Source organism: Canis lupus, chromosome 9, assembly GCF_003254725.2.
Source record: "Canis lupus dingo isolate Sandy chromosome 9, ASM325472v2, whole genome shotgun sequence".
In the NCBI taxonomy this organism is placed as follows: Eukaryota; Metazoa; Chordata; class Mammalia; order Carnivora; family Canidae; genus Canis; species Canis lupus.
Genome location: NC_064251.1, coordinates 23,466,448 through 23,492,175, shown reverse-complemented (window position 1 = coordinate 23,492,175; position 25,728 = coordinate 23,466,448). Strand labels below are relative to the sequence as shown.

At 43.7% G+C, this 25,728-nt stretch overlaps 2 protein-coding genes and 1 non-coding gene across 11 annotated transcripts in view; 2 read left to right on the top strand and 1 right to left on the bottom strand.

Moving 5' to 3' along the window:
* The window catches only part of WIPF2 (WAS/WASL interacting protein family member 2), a 63,806-nt gene extending 57,771 nt beyond the window's left edge, over positions 1-6,035 (top strand). For all 7 annotated transcript variants that reach the window (XM_049114060.1, XM_035721377.2, XM_025439777.3 and 4 more), the window contains 2 exons: positions 597-698; positions 1,132-6,035. In XM_049114060.1, coding sequence (XP_048970017.1) covers positions 597-698; positions 1,132-1,172 — 143 coding nt within the window. In that variant the 3' untranslated portion in view covers positions 1,173-6,035. The remainder of the gene's footprint in view (positions 1-596; positions 699-1,131) is intronic.
* A 3,528-nt stretch (positions 6,036-9,563) lies between these two features.
* On the top strand, positions 9,564-23,007 carry CDC6 (cell division cycle 6). 3 transcript variants are annotated; one of them, XM_025440318.3, is made up of 12 exons: positions 9,564-9,704; positions 10,562-10,749; positions 11,714-11,995; positions 12,120-12,319; positions 12,575-12,750; positions 13,155-13,261; positions 13,889-14,028; positions 15,561-15,661; positions 16,806-16,870; positions 20,273-20,475; positions 21,509-21,649; positions 22,190-23,007. In XM_025440318.3, the coding sequence occupies exons 2-12, from the start codon at positions 10,575-10,577 to the stop codon at positions 22,277-22,279; spliced, it is 1,680 nt and encodes a 559-aa protein (XP_025296103.1). In that variant the 5' UTR covers positions 9,564-9,704; positions 10,562-10,574; the 3' UTR covers positions 22,280-23,007. The 3 variants fall into 3 exon arrangements, with proteins under 3 accessions (XP_025296103.1, XP_025296105.1, XP_025296104.1); XM_025440320.3 differs by lacking the exon at positions 22,190-23,007 and adding an exon at positions 22,005-22,152; XM_025440319.3 differs by having other exon boundaries at positions 9,582-9,722.
* LOC112655720 (U6 spliceosomal RNA) lies at positions 17,672-17,779 on the bottom strand. The gene has a single exon (XR_003133850.3). It is a non-coding gene; the product is annotated as a U6 spliceosomal RNA (small nuclear RNA).
* Positions 23,008-25,728: the final 2,721 nt, after the last annotated feature.

Here is a 25,728-nt window from a genome sequence, read left to right as displayed (position 1 = left end):
GTCTACCAATCTGGGGATTCAGGTCAGTTGGTTTCCCATGGTGACAGTCTCTAAAATGACTTTAACTGAAACAGAACAAACAGCTGGTCTCCTTTCCTGTTAAGTGCCTGATTTTTGGTGGAAAGATTTGAAGAACCAATTCAAAGACTCATTCCTTTTTTTTTTTTTTTTTTTTTAATTTTTTTTTTTTATTTATTTATGATAGTCACAGAGAGAGAGAGAGAGAGAGAGAGAGAGGCAGAGACTCAGGCAGAGGGAGAAGCAGGCTCCATGCACCGGGAGCCCGATGTGGGATTCGATCCCGGGTCTCCAGGATCGCGCCCTGGGCCAAAGGCAGGCGCCAAACCGCTGCGCCACCCAGGGATCCCAAAGACTCATTCCTTAATGTAAGAGCCTCTGAGCACATCCTCTGTGTGTGTAAGGTGCATTGAAAGATCCTGTTACTGGCCTCAGGAACCCTGGGTTAGTGGGCCAGGGAGGTCCTTGTGGTCCATCAGAATGTGAGGGAGATTAGCAAGGGGAGGGGCAGAAGTGGTACAGGGTATGTGAGAGCACAAGGAAGGGTGATGTGACTTAATATTCTGTTCCTTTCCTAGATGATTTTGAGTCAAAGTATTCTTTTCATCCAGTAGAAGACTTTCCTGCTCCAGAAGAGTATAAACACTTTCAGAGAATATATCCCAGCAAAACAAACCGAGGTGAGAAGAGTAGTCTATGAAAGTTTTTCCATAATTCCATAGAAAGTAGAATTGGTGTATTTTTCTTAGATTAAAATTTGCTTTTCCTCATCTGCGTTTTAAAAAAATAATTAAGATTTTATTTATTTATTCATGAGAGACACAGAGAGGCAGAGACATAGGCAGAGGGAGAAGCAGGCTCCTCACAGGGAGCCCGATGTGGGACTTGATCCCAGGACTCCAGGATCATGACCTGAGCTGAAGACAGATGCTCAACCACTGAGCCACTCAGGTGTCCCTCATCTGTGTTTTCTTAAAAAAACAAGGAGACAACAAAATCAGTTCCTAAAATCTAAAGGTTAGCTTAAGGAGCCTCTCATTTCAGGAATGTTTGGGTTATTCAGGGTTTGATCATTGACCTCATGTATGTGGATTTTATTTTTATATTTTTCAGCTGCCCGTGGAGCCCCACCTCTGCCACCCATTCTCAGGTGAAGCCTGGCTTGGTCCTGTTCCTCAGGAAAAGGATGGACCCTCTCCTCTGCTCAGATGGTCCCTTCCATTCCCCTGAAACCTGCATGAGAGCTCCTGACGTGTTTCTCCAGTGCAACCCACCTCTAGACACCAAGCGTCCTCCCCACTCACCTCCATCTATGCATCTCGTCTCTAGACTTGGTGATTGGACTCTTTGTATTGACAGTAGGGTCTCAAACCCTGTATCCATCCGTCTTCTTGCAAGTCCTGCTAGCCAGATGAGGAAAAAGCTTCCATGTCTCCTGCTTTCCTCTTGGGGAAAGGTGCCTTGTGATGAATGAACTTATTGTTGGGGCAGGGTGGAGAATGGTACTCCTACTTTCTCCTACCCACTGTGGGGGAAGCATGGCAGGAATATTATATTTCCTCATTTAGGAGGCTGGCACAGCCAGGACTTCTAGAGAGTGGACATTTTTAGCGAAACAGGAAAGGAATTTGCAGAGAAGTGATCTGTTTTAAAGGTCAAGTTTGAAGAAAGGGCAAAGAAATGGGTCTGTTTTCTTCTTAAGGGTATTTTGGTTTTGCTCTCACCCCACCCCATGCCATCACCCCAGGGAGAAGTTGGATACTAGAAACACTAAATACTAATCAGTTGAACTAAACATCTAATAAAAAGAGAGGGTGAAATAAACTGGGGACCCTTTTAGAGCTAGTGAGTTTCTCTGCAGCAAAGGGACCAGGAGCCATTTGTGTCCTCTGGGACTCCCTGCCCATTTGCCTGTTTCCTCAGGGTAGTGAGGCTGAGGGCTGTTTTTTCCTCTCTGCACTGCCTATCCCTGCAAGTGAAAAGTCACTTTCATTCATTATAGATTGACAAACTCCAGAAACCTGCAGTGGGAGATGGAAAGATAGGGCAATGGCCTTGACACCACTTAGTCTTTTCTGACTAGCCGTGAAGGCCATTGGCCTTTTTAGTCCTGCTTAGAGACTTCAGCCCCTGATGGGTGCCCCAGGATGACAAGGGAAGAGTGAAGCACCTCGTGGAAGGGGTCAGCCCTGTGGGCTGTGAAGGACTTTAAGGCCTGCTTGTTCCAAAGTTCATGGCCCATCTGACTGAGCAGGTTCTTCATGTTCCTTCTTCCACTAGTCTTTCCTTTGTGAGACTGCAGGGGTTAACACAGCAGAATAGAGAAGGGTGAGGAAGCTTATGGGGATAGTCAAAAATTCCTCTGTGCCAGGAAGCACAAAGGCTTTGGTAAGGTGTGCCTCAGTCCAGTTGTTCTTCCTTGGTAGCCAGCAATATGTTTCTTTGTCTTCCAGGTCATAGTTGAAGGGCACAGAGGGTTCCAGTCTAGGTTGGAACTGAGCTTGGATGGTGGGATGGGGGACTTCACCATTCTCCAACAGCAGAATGGCTCCTGGGCTCTACAGATGGGATGTTCAGTTTGCTACAACTCTTGCCAAGTGCAGAGACTGCTCAAAGCTTTGGAGTGAGAGCAGAGGAGGAGCCAGGGCTTTTCCTCAAAATGAATGGGGAAGTCAATTAAAAATTTTCACCAGGTACATCACAGGCTTAAATTGCCTTAGGGACCTCTCCAGTCTGTTGGGTCACAGACCAAGGATCTGTGCATGGTGCCCAGTGAAACCCAAGTCTTCCCGTGCAAGATGGGAGAGCTCTGGACTTGGGTTGTTTGTACAGGGTATGCTATCCTTGCTATTCTTTGCCATCCCCTGGATAACATCGACTCTTGGGACAAACCATGATGAGGTCTGTCACCAAACCTTTTCTGATCATTTTCTTCATTGTTTTTATTTTCAAATCTGTTAGCAGTTATCTCTCAGCAGTATCCCCAGCATCCTGAAGTCAGTAGTGCTAAGACCACGCATGAGTGAAGGGAAAGAGAGAGTACAAGAGTTAATCCTGCAGCAGAGTTCCAGGGGAGATGCTGACCAGTTTCTGAACTTGGACTGTGAAGTCTTCCCATTTATTTTTGAAATGGGAGTTGATGCCTTTTGTACAATATTATCAAAGTATATCTCCCCCCCCCCCTTTACTCCAACATAGAGCATCAAAACAAGTATCACAAGTAAAAGCCAAACCCCAGCTTTTCATTGGGGCTGATACCTTCCTCCTCTGTGACCTGCTGCCCTTCGTACTCCCCAGCATTTTGGACTGTGTCACATGGGTATTGGTTGTATTCTCATTTTCTTGGCCTCATGAAAAAAGGCCTGGGCCTAGATCTAATCAGAGGGATTTTCTTCTTGAGAGCATATTGATGGCACAGTACCTATTTAAATGTCTTTGCCTTATACATTATTTGGTCCCTCTGTTAATAACAGATTTAATATCGTGTATATTTACTATTGAAGAATGGGAATGTGATCCTTATAGTTATTGATCTATTTTGTATGTTGTAAAAAGCTTGTAATATAGATTTAAGGTGGGCTGCCTGCAAGAGCACTAAAACTTCTCACCTTTTAAACTGCTCATTTTATCTGCTTGTGGGAATGTCGTCTCTTCGGTGGAAGATTGGGTGGTCTCATGTTGAGACTCTTACCCAGTCCCATTAGCCCCCTTATTCCCTCCCAGAAGGAAGAGACATTGCCCAACTAAGCATCAGGAAGCTGTGTTAGAAGCCCTTGTGTGTGTTTGGTTTTATGATGTTTTTCTCTAGTGGGAAAAACTTAATGGTTTTTTCCACCCTTTCTAGGAAGCATAACAGTGGCTTCCAGGTTTTTAAATGAGCTAGATAACCCCTCCCCCCCCCTTTCTTCGGTCATCAAACCTGGATCAAATCACTTTGATATTCCAGGTGTGGGTTTTTCTTTTGTGGGGATTTTCTCCAGCTGCAGAGCCCCATCATCCTCATAGCCCAGAGTGAGGGTACTTAGGGCTACCCCACCTGATGGATGTGAGGCTGCTGTCTCCAGAAATGCATCCCAGCCACTAGGATGCTGGCCAAGGCAAGACTAGCCACTAACCGTTGCACTGGGGGCATCCCTTCACCCCACAGCTTCCCAACTTGAAATCCAGATTTACCTCCAGGGAGAGGTGAGAAAAATTTGTAAATAGACTTGCTACAGAGCAACTCAGGGTTGGGGTGTGTTTTAATTCTCCTGATCACTTGAAATAATCTGTAGGCTGAGTGCTTATGGGAGTGGGGGAAAATGTGACTCCAGGGTCCTTTCCTTCTGCAAAACTCTGCGGGTGGAGTATAGGGCATCTAAGGCCCTTTGATGGCACTACACTGAGCTGTCTGTCCTTCTGGAAACCCAACCTACAATCAACTGCAAATCCAATTCTTCACATTCCAGTTGTAGCCTTTCTTTCCCTACAGAATCTCAGTCCCTGGCAATGTGGTCAAGGTGGCTTTCTGTAAGCCACCTTGATTTAGGGAATGGAAGGTGTTACAACTCTGCCTTCAAGACTCATCTCTTAAAAGCTAAATAAAACAAAACTACAGTCACCTTCAAAACATACAAAAAGAAGGATAACTGTTTAACTGAAGGAAGGATTTGGTTCCATTCAACTCCACGGTCATTGTGCCTTTACTTGTGTTAGATTTCTGTGCTCTCTTCCTCTCTCTTTGAAGCAATTAAAATCTTCCTTGATAACTGTTTCCTTCTTTCTACTCTTGTTTCTCACAACTTAGTGGGTTTTCTAATTGTCTTAAATCTCATTCCACTGGTGGCAGAGGAGCCAAGCCTTCTTTTCTCATGTCTAACCTTGTCTTTTCCCACGGGGACCAGCATGGATGTCCTAGTCAACACTGAATAAAAGACTAGAATGATGTGTGCAGTGTGCGTGCGTGTGTGTGTGTGTGTCCGTCTGTCCGTCCATCTTTGCATGTGGGTCAGTTTATTTTCTTTAAAAAAATAATTTATTGTATGATTTATTTTGGAGTTATATTCCAATTACAGTGCTCCCTCTCCCAATAAGCAGTGATTCCCCCCTCCCCCAACACCTCTCTACAATGTATAATCTGGTCTCAGGTTGGATTCTTTGGTACATTTCTTTCTTCTGGATGCTGTGCAGTTTAATTAAACCTTGCTTTAAAAACAAAAACAAAAACCTGAAAACTGTGTACTCTTGTCTGGAACACTGCCTCCAGTGGTGGCATAGAGAGGGGAGAAAATTTGTTGCTTCTGGGGAGTATAGTGACTTTAGAACCTCTAAGAAGGTAGTTACACTGACTTGGGCAGAAGCATCTGCAGCCTCCCAGGGATCAGAGGTCTTCCCTCCTCCCTCCTGCCATATTTTGTATATCACAGTTCCCATTAACCATGCTCATCTGGGTGATTCTGATACGATAGCTTTGGTCATCATTTATGTTTGCCACCTACCTTATCATTGCCCATGATTTCAGGGGACTCAGGATGCTCTGGCCTTGTGTCCTCTCCTTACATGTCTTAGGATTCTTTCTGTGTTGCATGGCAGATTCTCCCACTGAGTATGGAAGAAGAGGTGGGGGTAGAATAGACAATGTGTCTATTTTTATTGTGGGTGTTGGCTTTTTTTCTCCCCTGCTTTTTATGTTGCAGTTGCAATCTTGGCTGGCTTTCTTGAACTTTGACTTGGGGTGTAAGAACTGAACCAGACATTCTCTGCTTACTGTGGTCAGCTGACATAGTCACCACTAAGACTTAATGAGCTCACCTTGCACTTTCATCATCAGGCTTGAAATTCTTTCCCATACTGATTCATAATGGGTGTGTGTATATGAATCACTTTCACATAATTTAGATATAAAAACCTATGAGAGGGAGGGGGGGGAAAGGCCTCCTTTCATTTTCATCCATACTTGCCAGATTGGCTGAATCCCTGATTATTTGATCCATCATTGTTATTAATATGATTAATAAACTACCTATTTATTGATTTAATTGTTCCTCCTGTGACTTTAAATAGCCCTCAAACGGAGCTTGCCTGAATGACCCTCAACTTCCTAAACCTGTAAGGTGTCTCTATCCTATTGGGGTGGTATTGCTAGTTTGTGTGTGCGTACACAAAAGGATGTTGAGCAGGTCCTTCCAGTGTGATTTGATTCCTTCCCTCATGATACTGTGTATCAGTTAGCAGGTGATAAGGACAGCAGTTTGTCAACTCTCACTATTAGTGAGACACAGCTGCTTACTGTGAATGTGCCTGTTTAAGTATTTCCTGGCCCAGCCCAGCCACAAACTGTGACTTGCTGCAAAGATGCTGCCCGTCTCTGACTTCCCATTACTCTGCAGACAGAGGTAAGAGAACTAAAATATCAACCTCAGGATCCTAACCACCTGAGAGGATAACTACAGAGAACTGCTTTGTGTCTGACATCACTGGAGCCCAGTCTGGATCACTTTTACACGTAATTGGATTCATTTTCTCCTAGGTTTAATCTCCTAGTGTGAGATTTAAAGGACTATATGCTAAAAAAATAAATAAAATAAATAAAATAAAATAAAGGACTATATGCTATCCAGCTGCAAAAAATATTCATGAAAAAGGTGGAAATCGGGATCCCTGGGTGGCTCAGCGGTTTAGCGCCTGCCTTCGGCCCAGGGCGTAATCCTGGAGTCCCAAGATCGAGTCCCACATCAGGTTCCCTGCGTGGGGCCTGCTCCCTCTGCCTGTATCTCTGCCTCTCTCTCTGTCTCTCATGAATAAATAAATAAAATCTTTAAAAAATCTAAAAAAAAAAAGAAAAAGGTGGAAATCCACTTGGCAGGAATGTCCTTTCCATTCCTGCAGCAAGCATTTATTGCATACTTTATGCCAGGCACCTGTGATATAAAGATGGCTAGACTGGTCTCTGCCTCCAAGGAGCTCAGAGTCTAGCAGAACACTTCAGGGTAGCTACTACCAAGAGAAACCTATGTAAGTTATTAAAAGGCTTTAGGGGGGATCCCTGGGTGGCGCAGCGGTTTGGCGCCTGCCTTTGGCCCAGGGCGCGATCCTGGAGACCCGGGATCGAATCCCACATCAGGCTCCCGGTGCATGGAGCCTGCTTCTCCCTCTGCCTGTGTCTCTCTGCCTCTCTCTCTCTCTGTGACTATCATGAATAAATAAATAAAATCTTTAAAAAAAAAAAAAAAAAAAAAAAAAAAAAAAAAAAGGCTTTAGGGAAGGCGGATGGCGTGTGGCATTCCCAACAGGAAATAGCAAGGTCAGAGGTCCAGAAGCAAGAAACTTCTGTAATATTGGAAAGGGAGAGTTTCATGTCAGTAACCAGGTAGAGACCTTTCAACCCGGACCTTCTAGGATTTTCTGCCTGCTTCCACAGTGGTCATTTATTCTTGTAGGCTTATACTGGACCAGTATTTTTCTTCCTGGTGAGTGTTTTCTTTCTTTTTTCTTTTCTTTTCTTTGTTTTCTTTCTGGATTTTATTTATTTATTCATGAGAGACAGAGAGGCAGATACACAGGCAGAGGGAGAAGCAGGCCCCATGCAGGGAGCTTCACGTGGGACTTGATCCCGGGATTCCAGGATCATTCCCTGGGCTAAAGGCAGGCGCTAAACCGCTGAGCCACCTAGGGATCCCCTGGTGAGTGTTTTCTTAGGCTCCAGGATGCATATGAAGTACCCATTGCTTCCTGGGCTCCCTCTAGCCACTGTAACTGAGGGAGGTTTTTACTATCCCATAAAGCTGGTCAGATACCATTTCAGGTTAGTAAGGATGGTTTTTAGTCGCCCAGGTTATCAAAATATATGAGCTTCCTGGGATCTGTTGCTCCATTAAGAGATCAGACATACCATCTGGTTGAAAAGCCTCTGTTCTATGGTAACACTTTTCTCATTCAAGGCAGCTAAACTATGTTGTAGTTTTCAGCTCCTAGAGAGTCTTCCCAAAATGTGCTCCCTCACCATCTCTTCCTGTTATTTTTAAAGCTTTAAGTGATCTTTACACCCCAGTAAGGCTCAAACTCATAACGCCAAGATCAAGAGTTGCCTGTTTCTCCTACTGAGCCAGCCAGGAGCCCCCATCTCCCAATTTATTTTTATTTTATTTTATTTATTTTATTATTTTATTTTATATTTTCACATCTCTTCCAATTTAGAAGTACACAGAAGGCTTCCTGTTTAGGACCTGCATCTGTCTAATACCTCTTCCTATGTTTAAGTGGTCAAGTGTTTGAGCTCCTGTCAGACTTCCTGAGTTCAAATGCCAGCTCTTCCATTTACTGGTTGTGTGACCTTGGGCAAATTTACTCAACCCATTTCAGTTTCCTCCTTTGCAAAATGAAAATAATACCAACTTAATGCAGTGCTTGTGAGAATAAGGTTGTATAGGTAAAATACTTGAGCTCAGTCCCTGGCATACTTGAACACTCAGGATTTGCTCTTATCTCCTGTATGAGCTAACTACAATTAACTGACGATTGTAATAGCATTGTTTTCCTATTTGTCAGCTTCATTGTTCTATTTCATTTGAAACGGAAGGATGAAAGATAAATGCTTGGCATCATCTAGAATTGGGTTTTGGCCTTCAAGGTAACCTGAGGTTTAGCTAGGTTATTAGCTTTGGAAGCTGGCCTGTAAATTACTGCTCTAATTTATATTTTTCATTAAAAGCTCAGCTTGCCTCTTCTATAGCGGTCTTCTCTGGCCTTGAAACCCTAGTGTTTAGCCATAAAACAAGGTTTTAAAATTAAAAGGCCATAATTCTCTCAACCCACAATGTGTGGATTAATGGAATTAAGGAGAAGGTGCACAGAAAATTATTTTTATTTTTAACAAAAGCAAAGACCTGGTCCTATTTCTTACTTTTGAAACATAAATCAGGGGGATGCTGAGATGAAGTGTAGTGCATTTCTTTATGTATATAGAACTTGACAAAAAAAAAAAATTGAGTATCAGGAAATCTAGGTCCCAGGCTTTTCACTGCCAAGATGCTATGACCTCTAATTAACCCTCCACACGTTCGATTTGTGTTTTGCAGGGTTGAACATGAGATAAATAAGCGCCTAGTATCCTGCTTGACAGCCAGAGCCGCCCCCCAAATCATAGGTGTTAAGTGGTAGCTCTCTGAAAATGTATCCCATTAGGGTAATGAAAATGGATTGGTTTGACAGTGACCAGGGGCAACCACATCTCCGTACCTACCGTGGAAAGAAGGGCGTGGAAACAGAGTCGCCTGCAGCTTAGACTACGACTCCCGCCACTCCTTGCGGCGATTCTGGTTCGCCTTTACCCAGAATCTCTCCCTCCGTAACCTTGCGTCTTCCCGCGGAAGCCCCGGATGTAGAGTCCCCCCGCCCCGCCCGTTCCCAGCTCGGTGGGCGTGGCCTCAAGGTAGCTCGGAGACCTGGGGCTCTCTTATTGGTTTGTGGTCTTTCCGGCTGGACCGGACGCGAAGGAGGGGGCGTTGGCCAAGGCGCGCGGCGCTCTAGCGACAACCAATCAGAAGCCTGGCCGGCCTTTGGCGGGAGGCGGCAAAGCTGCGTCTCTGCAGATTTGGCGCGAGCGCGACTGGGCCATTTCTGCTGCTGGTGTGTAGTTCATTCGGAAGCTTGACCTGAAGAATCCTTGAAACCGTGTGCGAGAGACGTGAGGAAGAGCCGGCACTGAGGTGACTCAGCCTTGTCAGGTGGAGAGGAGAGGATTCCTCGGGGAGGCCTAGGGTCTGGGAGGCAGCGGAATTGGGAGAGGGGCTATGGCGAGGGCCGCTGCCTTCCTTGAGGCCCGAGGTGAAATGAGGGGAAAAGAGCTCAGGTCGCCGGAGGTTGGAGATCTGATGTCGGGTGAGGGAAGGGAGTCGGCTGGCAGTCGTGCGTGGAGTAAAGGGGCTGACTGTTGTAGGAGGGAGACGTCCCAGGGTGGGATTGCTAGGGTGTGGAGTGGGGACCGAGTGCCGGGCGGAGGGAGGACTGCAAATGTGGCAGGGTGCTGGACTAAGCTGGTGATAACGCCACACCCCGTGAGGGAGGGAATTCAAAGTACTGCACATATCTGTTAAGATCAACTTCTTATTGCATCACTCAAGTGGTGAAGAACTTGGGCTCTGGAGCCAGAATGCCTGGTTTGCTATGGCTTTGGGCCTCTGTGCCTCTGAGTTTTCTCATCTGTAAAATAAGGATAATAAGAGTGCTTAGTGAGTGCCTAAGGGGCCCTGGGCTGGCTCAGTCGGTAGAGCATGGGACTCAGGATCTCAGGGTCCCCAGTTCCAGCCCCACATTGGGTGTAGAGATTCCTTTTTTAAAAAAAGAATAAAACTAAAATGCTTATAACAACACCTAGTAGGTGTTACACCTAGTAGGTAGACAGCAAGTGTTATTATTGCTCAGATTTGGCTGTGAAGCAGAACTAAATGCTAAAATCTTGTTATAATTTATTGGAATGTTGCTCATCGATATAAATTCCATGTTAGCTATTTTCCTTGACTTTTACATATTGACTGGCTGTCCCATTATCTTTTTTTGTACCCAGCTGTGTTGCCATCATGCCTCAAACCCGATCCCAGTCACAGGCTACCATCAGATTTCCAAAAAAGAAGCAGTCTCAGACATTGAACAAAGCTAAAAACTCTGATGACACCAAACTAGAACTGACCAATGTCCAGGCCACACGCCGTTCTTGTGTAAAAATTTTGCCTCTCAGCCCCAGAAAACGTTTGGGTAAGCTATCCATCATTTAAGTACAACATTTCGACCTGTAGTTGTTGACCTCTGATGCCTCATTCTTTGAAGCAGCTTCCAAAGTTCAGTTAAGACCACATTGTGCACTTTGGTTATTTTCAGAATGGATGTCGAGTTCATTTACTGAACTTCAGAGTGAAGCCACTGTTTCACAGTTCTGATCTTCAATTCCTTAATTTTGAACTTAGTTCTGTCATTGTTTTAAATGACTTGGCAGTTAGCTATTCTGAAGCTCTCATCTCATTGGTGGTGAAATTAATAGAAGCAGTGATATTCTTGTTTTATTTTTTTTATTTTATTTTTCTTGTTTTAGAACACTGGTTGGTAGTCCTTTTTTGTTTCAGATCATTTGTTTTTTGTTTGTTTGTTTAAGATTTTATTTATTTATTCATGAGAGACACTTTCAGAAGCAGAAGCAGGCTCTATGCAGGGAGCATGATGTGGGACTCGATCCCGGGACTCCAGGATCACACCCCGGGCCAAAGGCAGGCGCTAAACCGCTGAGCCACCCAGGGATCCCCAGATCATTTGTTTTTAAACAAAATAAAGCGTGATGTGGCAGTATCTGGAGACATTTTTGGATGTCACAACTGAGGGAGTGCTACTGGTATAGTGGATAAAGGCCAGGGATCTGCTAAACATTCTACAATGCACAGGACAGCCCTCCGTAAGAATTATTTGGTCCACAATCTCAATGGTGCCAAGATGGGAAACCTTGTTTTAGAACAATTTTCATTCCACTAAACCCCTTTGCTTTCTACCAAATGGTTGTTACGTTCAGTAGTGCCATCTGGTGGCCAATATGTGCTTCTAGCTGAGAGGTTCTGTTTTGGTGGTTTTGACTATAGAAATTTGCCTCTTTCTGGGAAAAGCAGAGATCTTTGCAAGTCCTTTTAGTATCCACTACTATGGATGATCATATTTTGATTTTACTATATTTCAGGTGATGACAATCTGTGCAACACTCCTCATTTACCACCCTGTTCTCCACCAAAGCAAGGCAAGAAAGAGAATGGCCCCCCTTGCTCTGGTTCACCTAAGGGACGCAGATTGGTATTTGACAATCAGCTGACAATTAAGTCTCCTAGCAAAAGAGAACAAGCCAGAGCTCACCAAAACAAAACCCACTCCTCGGTTCGAAAAGATCAAGAGGTCACAACAAATCCTGAACAGAGATGTCCACTGGAGAAAGAACCTGCATGTGTGAGACTGTTCAAACAAGAAGGTTCGTTCTTACATGGCAACTTTTAGCGCAGCCTGGTCAACAAGGCTGGTGACTCCAAACGAAACCCGGTGGATCTTCTCAGTCACCTCTGTTGTCTCTAATTGTCTTTTCACGTCTGACACAGGCACTTGCTACCAGCAAGCAAAGCTGGTCCTCCATACAGCTGTCCCGGATCGGCTGCCTGCCAGGGAAAAGGAGATGAATGTCATCAGGAATTTCCTGAGGGAGCACATCTGTGGGAAAAAAGCCGGAAGTCTTTATCTTTCTGGTGCTCCTGGAACTGGAAAAACTGCCTGCTTAAGCCGAATTCTGCAAGACCTTGAGGTACACGGAGAGTCTGAAATATGATGGTCTTGCTAAAATGACACTTGGTTATTAAGGGTTAAGAAAGGTAGATGTGCTTAGGGGATTTCAGTCTTCCCTCAAATAAGATGTTTTTAGTTTTATTGTCTAAATCTTTCCAAACAAAAGGAGAGCAGATTATTCTTTTATATAATGTTAACTCCTCAACGACATTTTCAGGTCCTATCAAAACTTTTATCTGAGGGCTAAATATCTCTCATGTTTGCATTTTTCTAGAAGGAACTGAAAGACTTTAAAACTATCATGCTGAATTGCATGTCCTTAAGGAATGCCCAGGCTGTATTCCCAGCTATTGCTCAGGAGATTTGTCAGGAAGAAGTATCCAGGCCAGCTGGGAGGGACATGATGAAGAAACTGGAAAACCATATGACTGCAGAGAAGGGCCCCATGATGTAAGTACTGCTCTGCTGCATGTTCTGTGAAAATCTGCGAAGTCTGCTGCCCACAGACTCACAATCTAGTCTCTTGAATTTATCAGTTTGTACAAGAAAAGAACATTTCCTATATTTGCTGTACAAGAGGTGGTTACATATGCTTAAAAGGAAAGAAAGAGGAAAAATACACCTCCTAATTTTAAATTGGAAAAAAAAATGTTCTGAAACTAATTGTTTGAAAAACCTGTATATTACTTGTGCGATGGTGGGGGTATCATTGTAACAGGGACTGGAGAAAGGACAGATAATGACCTTCAAACTGGTGTCAGTTGTAGGAATATGAGCTGGAGTCAGCCCAGATCTAACAGATTGGAGAGTTAGAAAGGTGAACATGGATGCTAATTGTTTCTCTCTATACCTAGTGTGTTGGTGTTGGATGAGGTGGATCAGCTGGACAGCAAAGGGCAGGATGTATTGTACACACTGTTTGAATGGCCCTGGCTAAGCAATTCTCGATTGGTGCTGATTGGTTAGTACTCAGTTGCTGTTACAGGATGGGTCTAAAGAATTCTTTTTTTAATCTCTTCGTCTTATCACCTATTTCATCTTAAGCTTTCTGCTTTCTTATCAAGATGAAAAAGTTACTGGGACACCTGGGTGACACAGCAGTTGAGGTGTGCCTTCGGCTCAGGGCGTGATCCTGGAGTCCTGGGATCCTGGAGTCCTGGGATTGAGTCCTACATCAGGCTCTCTGTGTATCTCTCATGAATAAATAAATAAAATCTTTTTAAAAACAAGAAAAAGTTACTATAAAATAATAGTAGTTTTAACCTAAAATCAGTTTTGTTAAATTTGAATAGAAATGAAGTAACACTTCATTTCAGAAAAAGTTGACTTTTGGAGTATCTGGTCCTGCTTATCAGTGAACAGTTCTAAACCTAACTTGAAAAGAACATTCCCACCAAAAAAAAAAAAAAGGAAAGAACATTCTAAAATGACTGTGTCTATCTTACCTAATAAGTATTGGGGTGGGGGTGGGGTGATAAGTGACAGAATGCTGGCTTATAATTGGAAGTTGTGTTCAGCTTTCAAAGGGTTTAGTTTTCCTTTGAGATGATTTGACTGTGATGATTGGTAGTATTTATCTCCTCCTTAGGTATTGCTAACACTCTAGATCTCACGGACAGAATTCTGCCGAGGCTTCAAGCTAGAGAAAAATGTAAGCCGCAGCTGTTGAACTTCCCACCTTATACCAAAAATCAGATAGCTACTATCTTGCAGGAGCGGCTTGATCTGGTAAGTGCCCCCCATTGTACCACATTATGTGTCCCTTGGATCACCTCTGGTGGGGAAACCTAACAGTCCTAAAATATTTTTGCTTAGAGGGGCGCCTGGGTGGCTCAGTCAGTTGAGGATCTGACTCTTGATCTCAGCTCAGATCTCAGTCTTAGGGGTGTGAGTTCAAGCCCCACACTGGGCTCCACAATGGGTGTGGAGCTTACTTAAAATTTTTTATTTTTTGCTTAGATTGCTTTCCTCAGCAGGGAGTTACTGTGGGCCATAGTGAGAACATTTTTTTTCCCCCAAAGATTTTATTTATCCATTCATGAGAAACACAGAGAGAGGCAGAGATACAGGCAGAGGGAGAAGCTGGCTCCATGCAGGGAGTCGGACGTGGGACTCAATCCTGGGACTCCAGGATCACGCCCTGGGCTGAAGGCAGGCACCAAACCGCCGAACCACCCAGGGATCCCCCAATATTGAGAACATTTTTATATGAATTTCCACTCAAGGCTCCATTTATTGGATGCCTCACTGTTGGAACAAAAATCAGAGAGGCCTTGGTTGCTCAGTCAGTTAAGCATCCCACTATTGATTTCAGCTTGGGGTTTGGTTTTTTTTTTTTTTTTTTTTTTTAGGATTTTATTTATTTATTCATGAGAGACACAGAGAGGCAGAGACATAGGCAGAGGGAGAAGCAGGCTCCCTGTGGTGAGCCCAGTGCGGGGACCCCAGGATGAAGACGTGAGCCAAAGACAGATGCTCAACCACTGAGCCACCCAGGCATCCCTCAGCTCAGATCTTGATCTCAGGGTTGTGAGTTCAAGCCCCATGCTGGGCTCTGTATTGGGTTGCACACTCAGTGTAGAGTCTGATTCTCCCTCTGCTCTTCCCCCTGCTCCTTCCCTCTCCCCGCTTTTGTATGGACACTTTTTAAGTTTATTTGCTTTTAGCAATCTCTCTCTCTCTCTCTCTTTTTTTTTAAAGATGTTCTTTATTCATGAGAGACACAGAGAGAGGCAGAGGCTTAGTCAGAGGAAGAAGCAGGCTCCCCACAGGGAGCCCAATGTGGGACTCGATTCCAGAACTCTGGGATCACGCCCTGGGCCAAAGGCAGATGCTCAGCCGCTGAGCCACACAGGCCTCCCATTTTTTAGTAATCTCTACGCCCAATGTGAGGCTCAAGCTCATTACCCCAAGATCAAGACTCGCATGCTCTTCCAACTGCCAGCGAGGCACCTCTCAATAGTTTTATAATGGCCTGTAAAAATGGGGCCTTTGAGAAAACTTTCTTTTGAAAATGACCAAATAGATTTTATTTTATTCATTTTGCTAATTTCTGGTTGCTCTCCCCCCCCCCCCATTCCTGAGCTTCTACCACATGCCTACAAAATGTATAAATGCATAAATTTTTCTCTCTTGGACCCTAAAGGATGGCCAGTCAAGTTTAGACTTAATGTGAAAATATTTATGTCTGGGACCTAAATTACAGAGAAGGGGAGTCTCATATATAGTTTATGCTGTCATCTTCTATGTCTTGTCCAAAGGTATCTAGAGCTCAGGTTCTGGATAATGCTGCCATTCAGTTCTGTGCCCGAAAAGTCTCTGCTCTTTCAGGAGACGTTCGAAAAGCGCTAGATGTTTGCAGGTGAGTTATGGCACTGTTGGCTGCTTTTATTAAAAAAAGAAATGCTGTTAATTGTCTCATGTAACTCAAGTGAATGTGGCTTAAGAGGCTGCATTCTGCCACTTTTTACACTCAGAAAGGAGGACTTGTTTCTCAGTGGGGAGCTCTGCATTTCCACCGTGTTAATGTCTGAAACATTATCAGTCCATTACCTACAGAGGGAGAAACAAATGAGATGTTGCTGGCACTCCCTGTGGTGATTATAGATTGGTTAATTACATTTGTATTAAAAAAGACTCCAGTTTACTTTTCCATTAGCTGGTCTCAAGCAGGTTTATTTATGGACCTGAACCATCTTTGCCTTTAGACTTTTTTCCCTTCCTTTGCTTTTGTGAGCACCCCTTCCTCCAGTTGGTGGTCCCCCACACTTGTACTCCAGACCTCTCTCCCTTCCCATCCTCTGCCTCTCCTGCTGGGGAAAGCCTCTGTGCTGACTGATGAAATTTCTTCCTTCCCAGTAGGGACACTGGGTCCATTAAAATGATACTTGCTGTGCAGGCCCGCTGGTCTAACCTCCCCCTACTGCCTGCCATGCAAAAGATCCAGGTCTGGCTTATGGCTTCCTGTGGGCACAGTGCTTTGGAGACAGCAGTGGGAGAGTAAGCTCTTCCTATTGCTAGATGGCATGATCCTGGATTTCAAAGTTTCCCCTAGTCAGCAAACTACTTGAGTAAAGACTGCAGCTATGAGCAATAGTCATGTAGGCTGGTGTGGTTTAGCCTACACATATATGTATATAGAACTGAGGACTCCTTTTTAGGTCCAGTGTGTATGGGTGGTACTGGCTCTCTGTAGGCAGTCACCCACCCACATATCCTCTCTCCTATCCATGACATTTTTTCCTCTTTCAAAATGTTATTATTGGCTTAATGTATGATGACCTACTTGGCATCTATAAGAGGAAACTATATAGTGTTGAAAGTTTCTCGGATTCCCTAGTCCATGAATTATTTCAAGGCAACTAAGTCCCCTTTAGCTGAGACATAACCAAGTTTTGTTTGGGGTCTTTAAAATTATAAAACATGTGTCTGTTTTTGAGCTTGGTGGTTTGGTGTGGTGTTTGGTTTGGCTCAGCCTAAATTAATTTCAGAAATTTTTTGTATAGGAGAGCTATTGAAATTGTAGAGTCGGATGTCAAAAGCCAGACTGTCCTCAAACCGCTGTCTGAATGTAAGTAGTTTATCTCTTTCCCATCTTCCTTTATAATTGGAAGCTTAACTTTTCTGAGAAAAGAGGTAGAAAGATGAAATGAACATAGTTAAATCCACACTTACCCTTTTCTATTTGTCTGTCTTTTTTGTCAGTTTCATCTACTTTACTTCAATCTGGCCTGTCTGTGCTATAGTCCATGCATTGGTGAAAACGAGTTCCCTAGTGTATTACATAAATGGTTAGGTCATGATAAGTTTTCTTTTTTTTTTTTAATATTTTATTTATTTATTCATGAGAGACACACACAGAGAGAGGCAGAGACAACAGACAGAGAGAAGCAGGCTCCATGCAGGGAGCCCGATGTGGGACTTGATCCCGGGACCCCAGGATCACGCCCTGGGCCCAAGGCAGTTGCTCAACCACTGAGCCACCCAGGTGTCCCAAGTTTTCTTTCTGAGCTCTGGAAATGAAAATTGTAGGCAGTAAGGCTTGATCAGTTTCCCTCTGGGTTCTTGTATGGCGTTCACTTTAGGTCTTTTTGTTTTGTTTTGTTTTTATTGAAGTTTGATTTGCCAACATATAATATAACACCCAATGCTCATGCCATCAAGTGCCCTCCTCAGTTACCCAAAAATATGGAATGCGGGCAGCCCAGGTGGCTCAGTGGCTTAACGCCACCTTCAGTCTCGGGTGTGGTCCTGGAGACCTGGGATCGAGTCCCATGTCAGGCTCCCTGCATGGAATGGAGCCTGCTTCTCCCTCTGCCTGTGTCTGTGCCTCTCTCTGTGTGTCTCTCATGAATAAATAAATAAAATTTAAAAAAATATGGAATGCTTCACGCATTTGCATGTCATCCTTGCACAGAGGCCATGCTAATCTTCTCTGTATCATTCCAATTTTTAGTATATGTGCTGCCGAAGCTAGCACACTCACTTTAGGTCTTGATATAGGTGAGAGGAAAGTAAGTCAGTCAGACAGTGAAAGAATCCAGTTCAACATGTGATATCTCAAGCCTTTAGACAAGTCTAGGAAGGTGGAGGTACAAAGATGATATTGCTACAGTGGGCAGTTATAAAAATGATAAAATTAATTTTCCTGGGCAGCCCAGGTGGCCCAGTGGTTTGGCGATGGCTTTGGCCCGGGGCGTGATCCTGGAGACCTGGGATCCAGTCCCACGTCAGACTCCCTGCATGGAGCCTGCTTCTGCCTCTGCCTGTGTCTCTGTCTCTCTCTCTCTCTGTCTGTCATGAATAAATAAATAAATTCTTTTAAAAAAAATAAAATGAAATTAATTTTCCTTTCTGTTAGCCTGTTCTTTTAGTCATGGCAGAAGTAAAATGGCCATGAACTACATATCTTGTTGGTATTTAATATTCAGTGTTAATCTTTAGAAACAGGACAGTCTGATTTGATTGTTTCTTTCCTCTTTCACTCCTGCACTGGTTGAGAGTTATCAAAAATTGTTTCTAACATTATAGTTCCACAGAAAACATCTTTCCTTCTTTCTATTCTTTTCTTTTTTATTTCCTTTTCTTTCTTCTTTTCTTTCTCATCAATTTGTTGAAAAATAATTAATAAAAATATTTCAGTGCTTAGGCTGATGGCAGGTGATACAGATATAGATGAGATACTGCTTTCTCTTTAACTTTTCAAATTATTCCTTTGTCCCCTACCAATGACATTTAGGCTTGTCAGTACCCTTGTGAGCACCACTGGCACACACGTAGCTAAAGGAGGTTGTAAGTTTCTGGCATAAATTATTAGACTAACCTAATACCTGTCTTTGACCTCTGGTATGTGTGATTAGCTTTTGATGGTTCTAGAAAGCTATACGGAGGCTTACTTCAACTAAATATAAAAAGGCTCTTTTTTTTTTTTTTTTTCTTTCTTTCTTTCTTTCTTTCTTTCTTTCTTTCTTTCTTTTTCTTTCTTTCTTCTTTCTTTCTTCTTTCTTCTTCTTTTCTTTCTTCTTTCTTTCTTTCTTTCTTTCTTCTTTCTTTCTTCTTCTTTTCTTTCTTTCTTTCTTTCTTTCTTTCTTTCTTTCTTTCTTTCTTTCTTTCTTTTCTTTCTTTCTTTCTTTCTTTCTTTCTTGAGTGGGAGCCTACAAGTGGGGAGGGGCAGAGGGAGAGAGAATTTTAAGCAGGCTCCATGCTGGGGGGGGGGGCTCAATCTCATGATCCTGAGATCATGACCTGAGCCAAAATCAAGAGTCTATGCTTAACCAAATGAGCCACTCAGGCACCCCAAGACTGGCACTTTCTAATAAAAAGTGCTTACTGGGCTTCTTTGACGTGTAGGTGGGTTCCCTAGCTTTGAAAGTATTCAAACAGGGCAGCCTGGTGTCTCAGTGGTCTAGCGCCACCTTCAGCCCAGGGCCTGATCCTGGAGACCCAGGGAGTCCCACGTCAGGCTCCCTGCATGGAGCCTACTTCTCTCTGCCTCTCTCTCTCTCTCTCTGCCTCTCTCTCTCTTTCTGTCTCTCATGAATAAATTAATAAAATCTTAAAAAAATATTCAAACAAAAACTGGATAGATGGCCACTAGTTGAAATTGTTGGGGTAGGGAGCAAGAAGAGACCTCTAAATTCCTTTCAGCTTTTAAGATTCTGCTACTTAATCAGTGATCTCTAGTTTTTCCACTACCGTTAGCATCCTGGTTATGGTAATGAAATAGAAGTAAATTTCTTTGGGGCAACTGCACATGGTCTGAGGAAGTAATTTAGGCAAAGGTTGTTACAGCAAATCCCTCCTCTGTCTTGCAATTCATGCATCTCCAAACAATGAGGCCATAGTACTAGGCATCTTGTTGGCAGCTCCCCAACCTCCGGCCTCTCAGATGGTGCTATCTGCTAAGATATCCAATGACATTTTCTCAAGTGTTGCTCTATTGTAGATCATCTTAGGCAAGTGAACCAAACCTCAAAGGTCATTTGGGGAAGCTATCTAGAGGACTTATGTAGGATTCACTTTATTGTCCACATTTAGCCACTCATTTGAAAGTATTAGGTAATTCTTACAACTTTTTTACCTTTCTTAATTACTAGGCACAATCCTCTTTACTTCAAGGTTCTCTTCTTTTTCATCTTCAAGATACTGAGAATTTCTGAGGCAGAATACAGTAGTTCTCTGTCTAGTCCTTATTCTTTCATGAGGTGGATTTTGTCTCTCTGACATTAAATGGCATTCTATAGGACAAAACAGCCCATCATTCTGTGCAGAAAAAGGATAACCCTGTTTTCCAAGCCATCATCTTTCTGAAGATAGCACTTTCATCCTTTGACTTAGAGTTATAGAATTGGAACCTCTGCTTTGCTACCTCATGACAGCACTTGAATTTCCTCCAACTAAAATTTAGTATCATCTGTCTCAATATGTATGATATTTTAAAAATCTAATGAAGCTTGATTTATTTACTTTTTAGGCACATCACCCTCTGAGTCACTGGTTCCCAAGCGGGTTGGTCTTATTCACATTTCCCAAGTCATCTCAGAAGTTGATGGTAACAGAATGACTTTGAGCAAAGAAGGAGCACAAGATTCCTTCCCTCTTCAGCAGAAGATCTTGGTCTGCTCTTTGCTCCTCTTGATCCGGCAGCTGAAAATCAAAGAGGTCACTCTGGGGAAGGTGAGTGGAGAATCTCAGCAGATGGAACTGGAGTGGATGAGAATGCTTTGCAGAGCAAATATTGTCCAAATGGCCTATTATGCTTTAACTGATAGGAATTAAGAATGGGTTTTTAACAGTAAGAACAAATACTGGTCCCATATAAAAGGCAGCTGACTTTATTTCCCTTGGGTTGTGGTTAAGAATTTTCCATTCATCTCCTCCCCTTCATTTCTCCCTCTCCCTATAAAGTATATACAGCTCCTGCTCCTGCTTTCCAGTAGAGGTTTTGGCAATATCTACAAAAAGCCTGTTCAAGGATCTTTTTTTTTTTTTTTTAAGATTTTATTTATTTATCGATGAGAGACATAGAGAGAGAGGCAGAGACATTGGTAGAGGGAGAAGCAGGCTCCCTGTAGGGAGCCCAATGTGGGACATGGTCCCAGGACCCCAGGATCACATCCTGAGCCCAAGGCAGATGTTCAACCACTGAGCCACTCAGGCACCCCCTGTTCAAGGATTTTATTGAAAAGAAGGGGATGCTTGGGTGGCTCAGCGGTTGAGCGTCTGCCTTCAGGTCAGGGTGTGATCCTGATCTGGGGATCAAGTCCCACATTGGGCTCACTACAAGGAGCCTGCTTCTCCCTCTACCTGTCTCTCTGCCTCTCTCTCTCTTTCTCTCTCTCTCTCAGTCTCTCATGAATAAATAAGTAAAATCTTTTAAAAATTTTTAAAAAGAGGGAAAATTGGGGTTTTCGGATAACTTATAAATGCAAATTCACACCTTTTTTTTTTTTTAAGATTTTATTTATTTATTCATAGAGACACAGAGAGAGAGAAAGGCAGAGACACAGGCCGAGGGAGAAGCAGGCTCCATGCAGAGAGCCCGACATGGGACTCCATCCAGGGTCTCCAGGATCATGCCCCGGGCTGCAGGCAGCGCTAAACCACTGCACCACCAGGGCTGCCCGCAAATTCACACTTTTAAACAAAATTATAAGGTTACAAGAGGTAGAACTTTTCAACAACGTTTGTTCTCCCTTCTTCCTTCCAGTTATACGAAGCCTATAGTAACGTCTGTCGCAAACAGCAGGTGGCAGCTGTGGACCAGTCCGAGTGTTTGTCACTTTCAGGACTCTTGGAGGCCAGGGGCATTTTAGGATTAAAGAAAAACAAGGAAACCCGCTTCACAAAGGTACAACTAACTGCTTCTTCTTCTTCTTCTTCTTTTTTTTTTTTTTTTTTAAGATTTTATTTATTTATCCATGAGAGACACAGAGAGATGCAGAGAAAAAGGCAGAGACACAAGCAGGAGAAGCAGGCCCCATGCAGGGAGTCTTCATGGGACATGGGACTCGATTCTGGGTCTCCAGGATCACCACCCCGGCCGACGGCAGGCACTAAACTGCTGAGCCACCTGGGCTGCCCCTAACCGCTTCTTTGTGATAATGCTTTTAATTGTCCTGTTTTGGAGCTTATCTTTTTTTGCTAAAGTAAAGATTTAAATATGACCACAGTTAGGTAAACTTTTTTTTTTTTTTTTTTGGTAGGTAGCGTTGAAGATCTGGGAGGATGGGACTTGGTATGAATGAGGTATTTTCTGCAGACCATTGACAAAGCAGTGTTTAACTTGCCTGCCTCTTGGGACAAAAGTTCAACGTGATAGAAGTTTATGTAATAAAAACTTGGCTTTTGTGAGTTCTCCACCGTGAAAAGTCCTTTTCTCTTCCTCCAGGTGTCTTTGAAGATTGAAGAGAAGGAAGTAGAGCATGCCCTAAAAGACAAAGCTTTAATTGGAAATATCTTAGCTACTGGATTGCCTTAAATTCTTTTTTTATACTAATATGCTACCTGAAAGTATCCAGCTGGCATTTAAAGAGCTCTGGAGTCTTCATTTTAGTACTTTATGCATTCAAGTCTGCAGGTCTGAAAACAAATATGACTTTTTTTTTTTTTAAGATTTTATTTCATTTTAAGTAATCTGTACACCCAACATGGGGCTCTAACGAAAGTGGCATGCTCTTCTGACTGAGCCTGCCAGGTGCCCCGAAATACTAGCTTTTTAAATGTGAAACTGATAAATTTTAATCTATTGATTCATGAATATTAGCACAGAACAATGATTTTGGGCCTTATTTTAATGCATTAAAAATTACCAAGTAGATTCTTTTTAATTATATTCACTACCTCCACCTCCTGTATGTCTCTAATCAATATGCTTGTGTTACAGTATATAGTCAGGATTTATGCTGTGGAATGTTGCCTGTACTTACCTCTTAGTTTCTTCAAACATTGGTGTATTTTAAAGAACTTTGGGGCTAGAGTAAAAAGAATGAAAAAGGATGTTCCAGGAAAATAAGCAAGTCTACATGGAGATCTGGAGGACACTTTGCTCAAAGACTTTTTTTCTTTTTGGAGTATACTGTGTTCACGTTGCACATCCACATTGTGATGTTTTAAAGACTCATTGAGTTTCTTGGACACTGCCAAGGTTGTGGGGGTGGTAAAAGGAATGTAACTATGGACTGTGAATATATTTATTTCCAAGTTGCATTCTTTGTCTTTTTAAGCATTCACATTTCAAGAGACCTCAGACTTTTCAGCAGACAATGTAAAAATTTCTCCCCAAACTGTTGCATAGTCTTAGCTGCCCTCAGATGAAGCCACTTGTTTCCAGAGTCCTTTATTTGGGTTTGGATTTTCATCTAAACCTCAGAATTTTCCAGTCTTATTAGATAAATTAATCCATATGGCCACTCAAATCTTCCCTTTCCTGGGTTTGATTTCCAAAGGCATTCGATGGTAACTTGTGAGGGGGACACCAGAGGGCACTATTATAACACACTGGCTGCCTTAAAAGTGCAGGCATGAGGCTGGGGTAGTTTAGAGGGGAGGGGGGGAAAACCTAAGTTTGCTCTTTTGAGGAGATGGCTATACTTTCATAACTCAAGCAGATGCCTGGAATGCCAGCCATGTGTGATAGGAATGGTCTGAGAGCCCGTGACCAAGTCTATGCTTCTCCCAGCTCTTTTGCTTCTGACATGACTTGAATTTAGGAACTTGATATTGTACAAATGATCTGTTGGCCACTGTTTCATTCATGCTGCCCACTGTATCCTTGCAATGTGATCTGGGCTACAGCAGATGGTATGGGATAGAAGAAGGACACACAGCCCTCTGAAATGAACACCAGCCAGCCGCGGGTGTGGCAGAGCAGGGTCTGCAGACTAGTCTGAGTGTCCTTCTCGCCCTCTCACCTTTCCTATAGCACTCACTCCCTCTGAGGGTCACTTGTGAGTGGAAAATGGTTTCATACCTAGAAGCCCGAGAGCGTCTGGGGCTACAAGGGTTAACAAGCATAATTGCAAAGATTGTCCGAAGGCTGATGGAAAGCAGAGCCTGAATGGGATTGAGAACAGATGCGAGGCTTGATTTAAATTACATTTTATTGGATGCTGCAGCCTTAAGAGACGTGACTGCTTTACAGTTTGTTTCCACACTGTGGGCAGCTGCTGTCTGTTCTGTGTCCACAGTAGGATCCTGCCCAGAAAGGAGCGGCCTCCCCACCTCGTTGTGTTTGAGGCTTGGCGCCTTCCTCTTAACTGTAGGGCTTGAGTCAGGAACATGGCTTGACTCGCAGTGGGGCTGCTATGTATCCTCCATGGCTCAGAGCCAAGATCGTATTTGCAGATTCAAAGGGGCCAAATTTCTTTCCCCTCTACCTCTTCTCTCTCCCTTTCCCCTGGTATTTGGAAATAGGGTTTTCTCTGTACTGGGTTGTTAGTTTCCTTTCTTTCAGTTCTCCCCCCACTGTCAATTTCTAGGTCATTGCTGCTCTTAAGACTTCAGCAATTGGAACAGGGTTGGTTCTGTCAATGATGCGTGAAGCAGACTTAGAGTCCCTGCTTGGCTTCCGCTGCCCTTGTGGGAGCAAAAGCTGATGTATGTTTGTCAGTGAAGTCTTAAGTGTAATTCAGACAGCCGGGGAGCAGACTGAGAAGAGGAAGAAAGTCCTTTTCTTGCTGGCTTTTCTCACTGGAGCTGAGAGCTATGGGAAGGTAGTGGGATTTTTAGAGGGATGGGCTGGGCTTGTGGTTACTAGTTTCTGCCAGGATCGTTCCCTGTTTCACATGGAGTAGAGGCAAAGATGCTGACCCACATTCTTCCTCTTGAAGGTGGTGGGGTGTGTGTCTACATCCCGATTTATTTTTCTTCAAAGAAGCAGATATAGTTCCATAGAGTGTTAGTGGGTATTGCCATGGAAAGAACATAGACACAATAAAATTGGTGTGAGTTTCAACCCCAGAGCTGCCACTGACCTTTCTGGCTCAGCAAAGACTTGCCTGTGGTGAGATAACTGGCAAGAATGTGTGAGGTCCAAGCTACCCAGAGATCAAAAATCTTGACGGAGCTCTATTTGCTGCCCACCCCCCAACCCCATCCATTGCTCCCTGCCATCATTAAGTGCCCTTTTAAGATCTACTAATGAGACCTGGGAGGGAGGATGGAGATACATCTTGGGGATTCTCAAAAATATCCATTGAGAGGTGTTGCCTTGACTACTGAGGGAGACCAAAAGAAAGAGCCAAGTTTGAGATGTTACATTTGTGTCTGTCCCCAGCACATAGTACAATGTCCGGGACCTGGTAGGTATTCAGTAAACAGTTGTCGAATGAACAGACAAATGAACCAAGGAAGACGCTGCCTTCCGGAGGTAAACATTGCCCGTGTTTCTTCATGGAGGTGGAGTAGGCGCCTGTAAAAGAAGGGTGCTCCATCTTAACAAGATGTGTCTTGACACATTGTGGAGCGTTTATTGGCCTCTATTGGCCTCGCAGATGCGTACCAATCTCTCCCTCTGATGTAGTGGCATTTTGCTTGAGGCAACTTCCATGTTGCTCCCAGGAAGCCTCGGGTTTGGAGAGAGAGAGCACGCCCTACCTATGGGCTGGGAAGATAAGATGGGTGCCTGCCTGGATGTTCCTAGTGTCCCTAGGGATGGGCCAGAAGCTGTGTCTCTAGCTGGCAAGGGATCAGGGAGGAACACACCTCTGGTGTCCCACTTTTCAACTCTTGAGGAAAGTTAAGATCTCGGGTTCCAACTGAAGATGTAGGGTGCCCTCTGACACGGAGTCTTGTAAGTGGCAAACAGTGTAGGTCTCCCATTTCTCGGAAGTGCATTCTGCCCCCGCCCCCGTGGTGGGGGGGAGGAGGTGTGCCCTCTGGCCTCCCGTGATTTTCAACCCCAGCCCCAAGGCACTGGCAGTAGAAGCT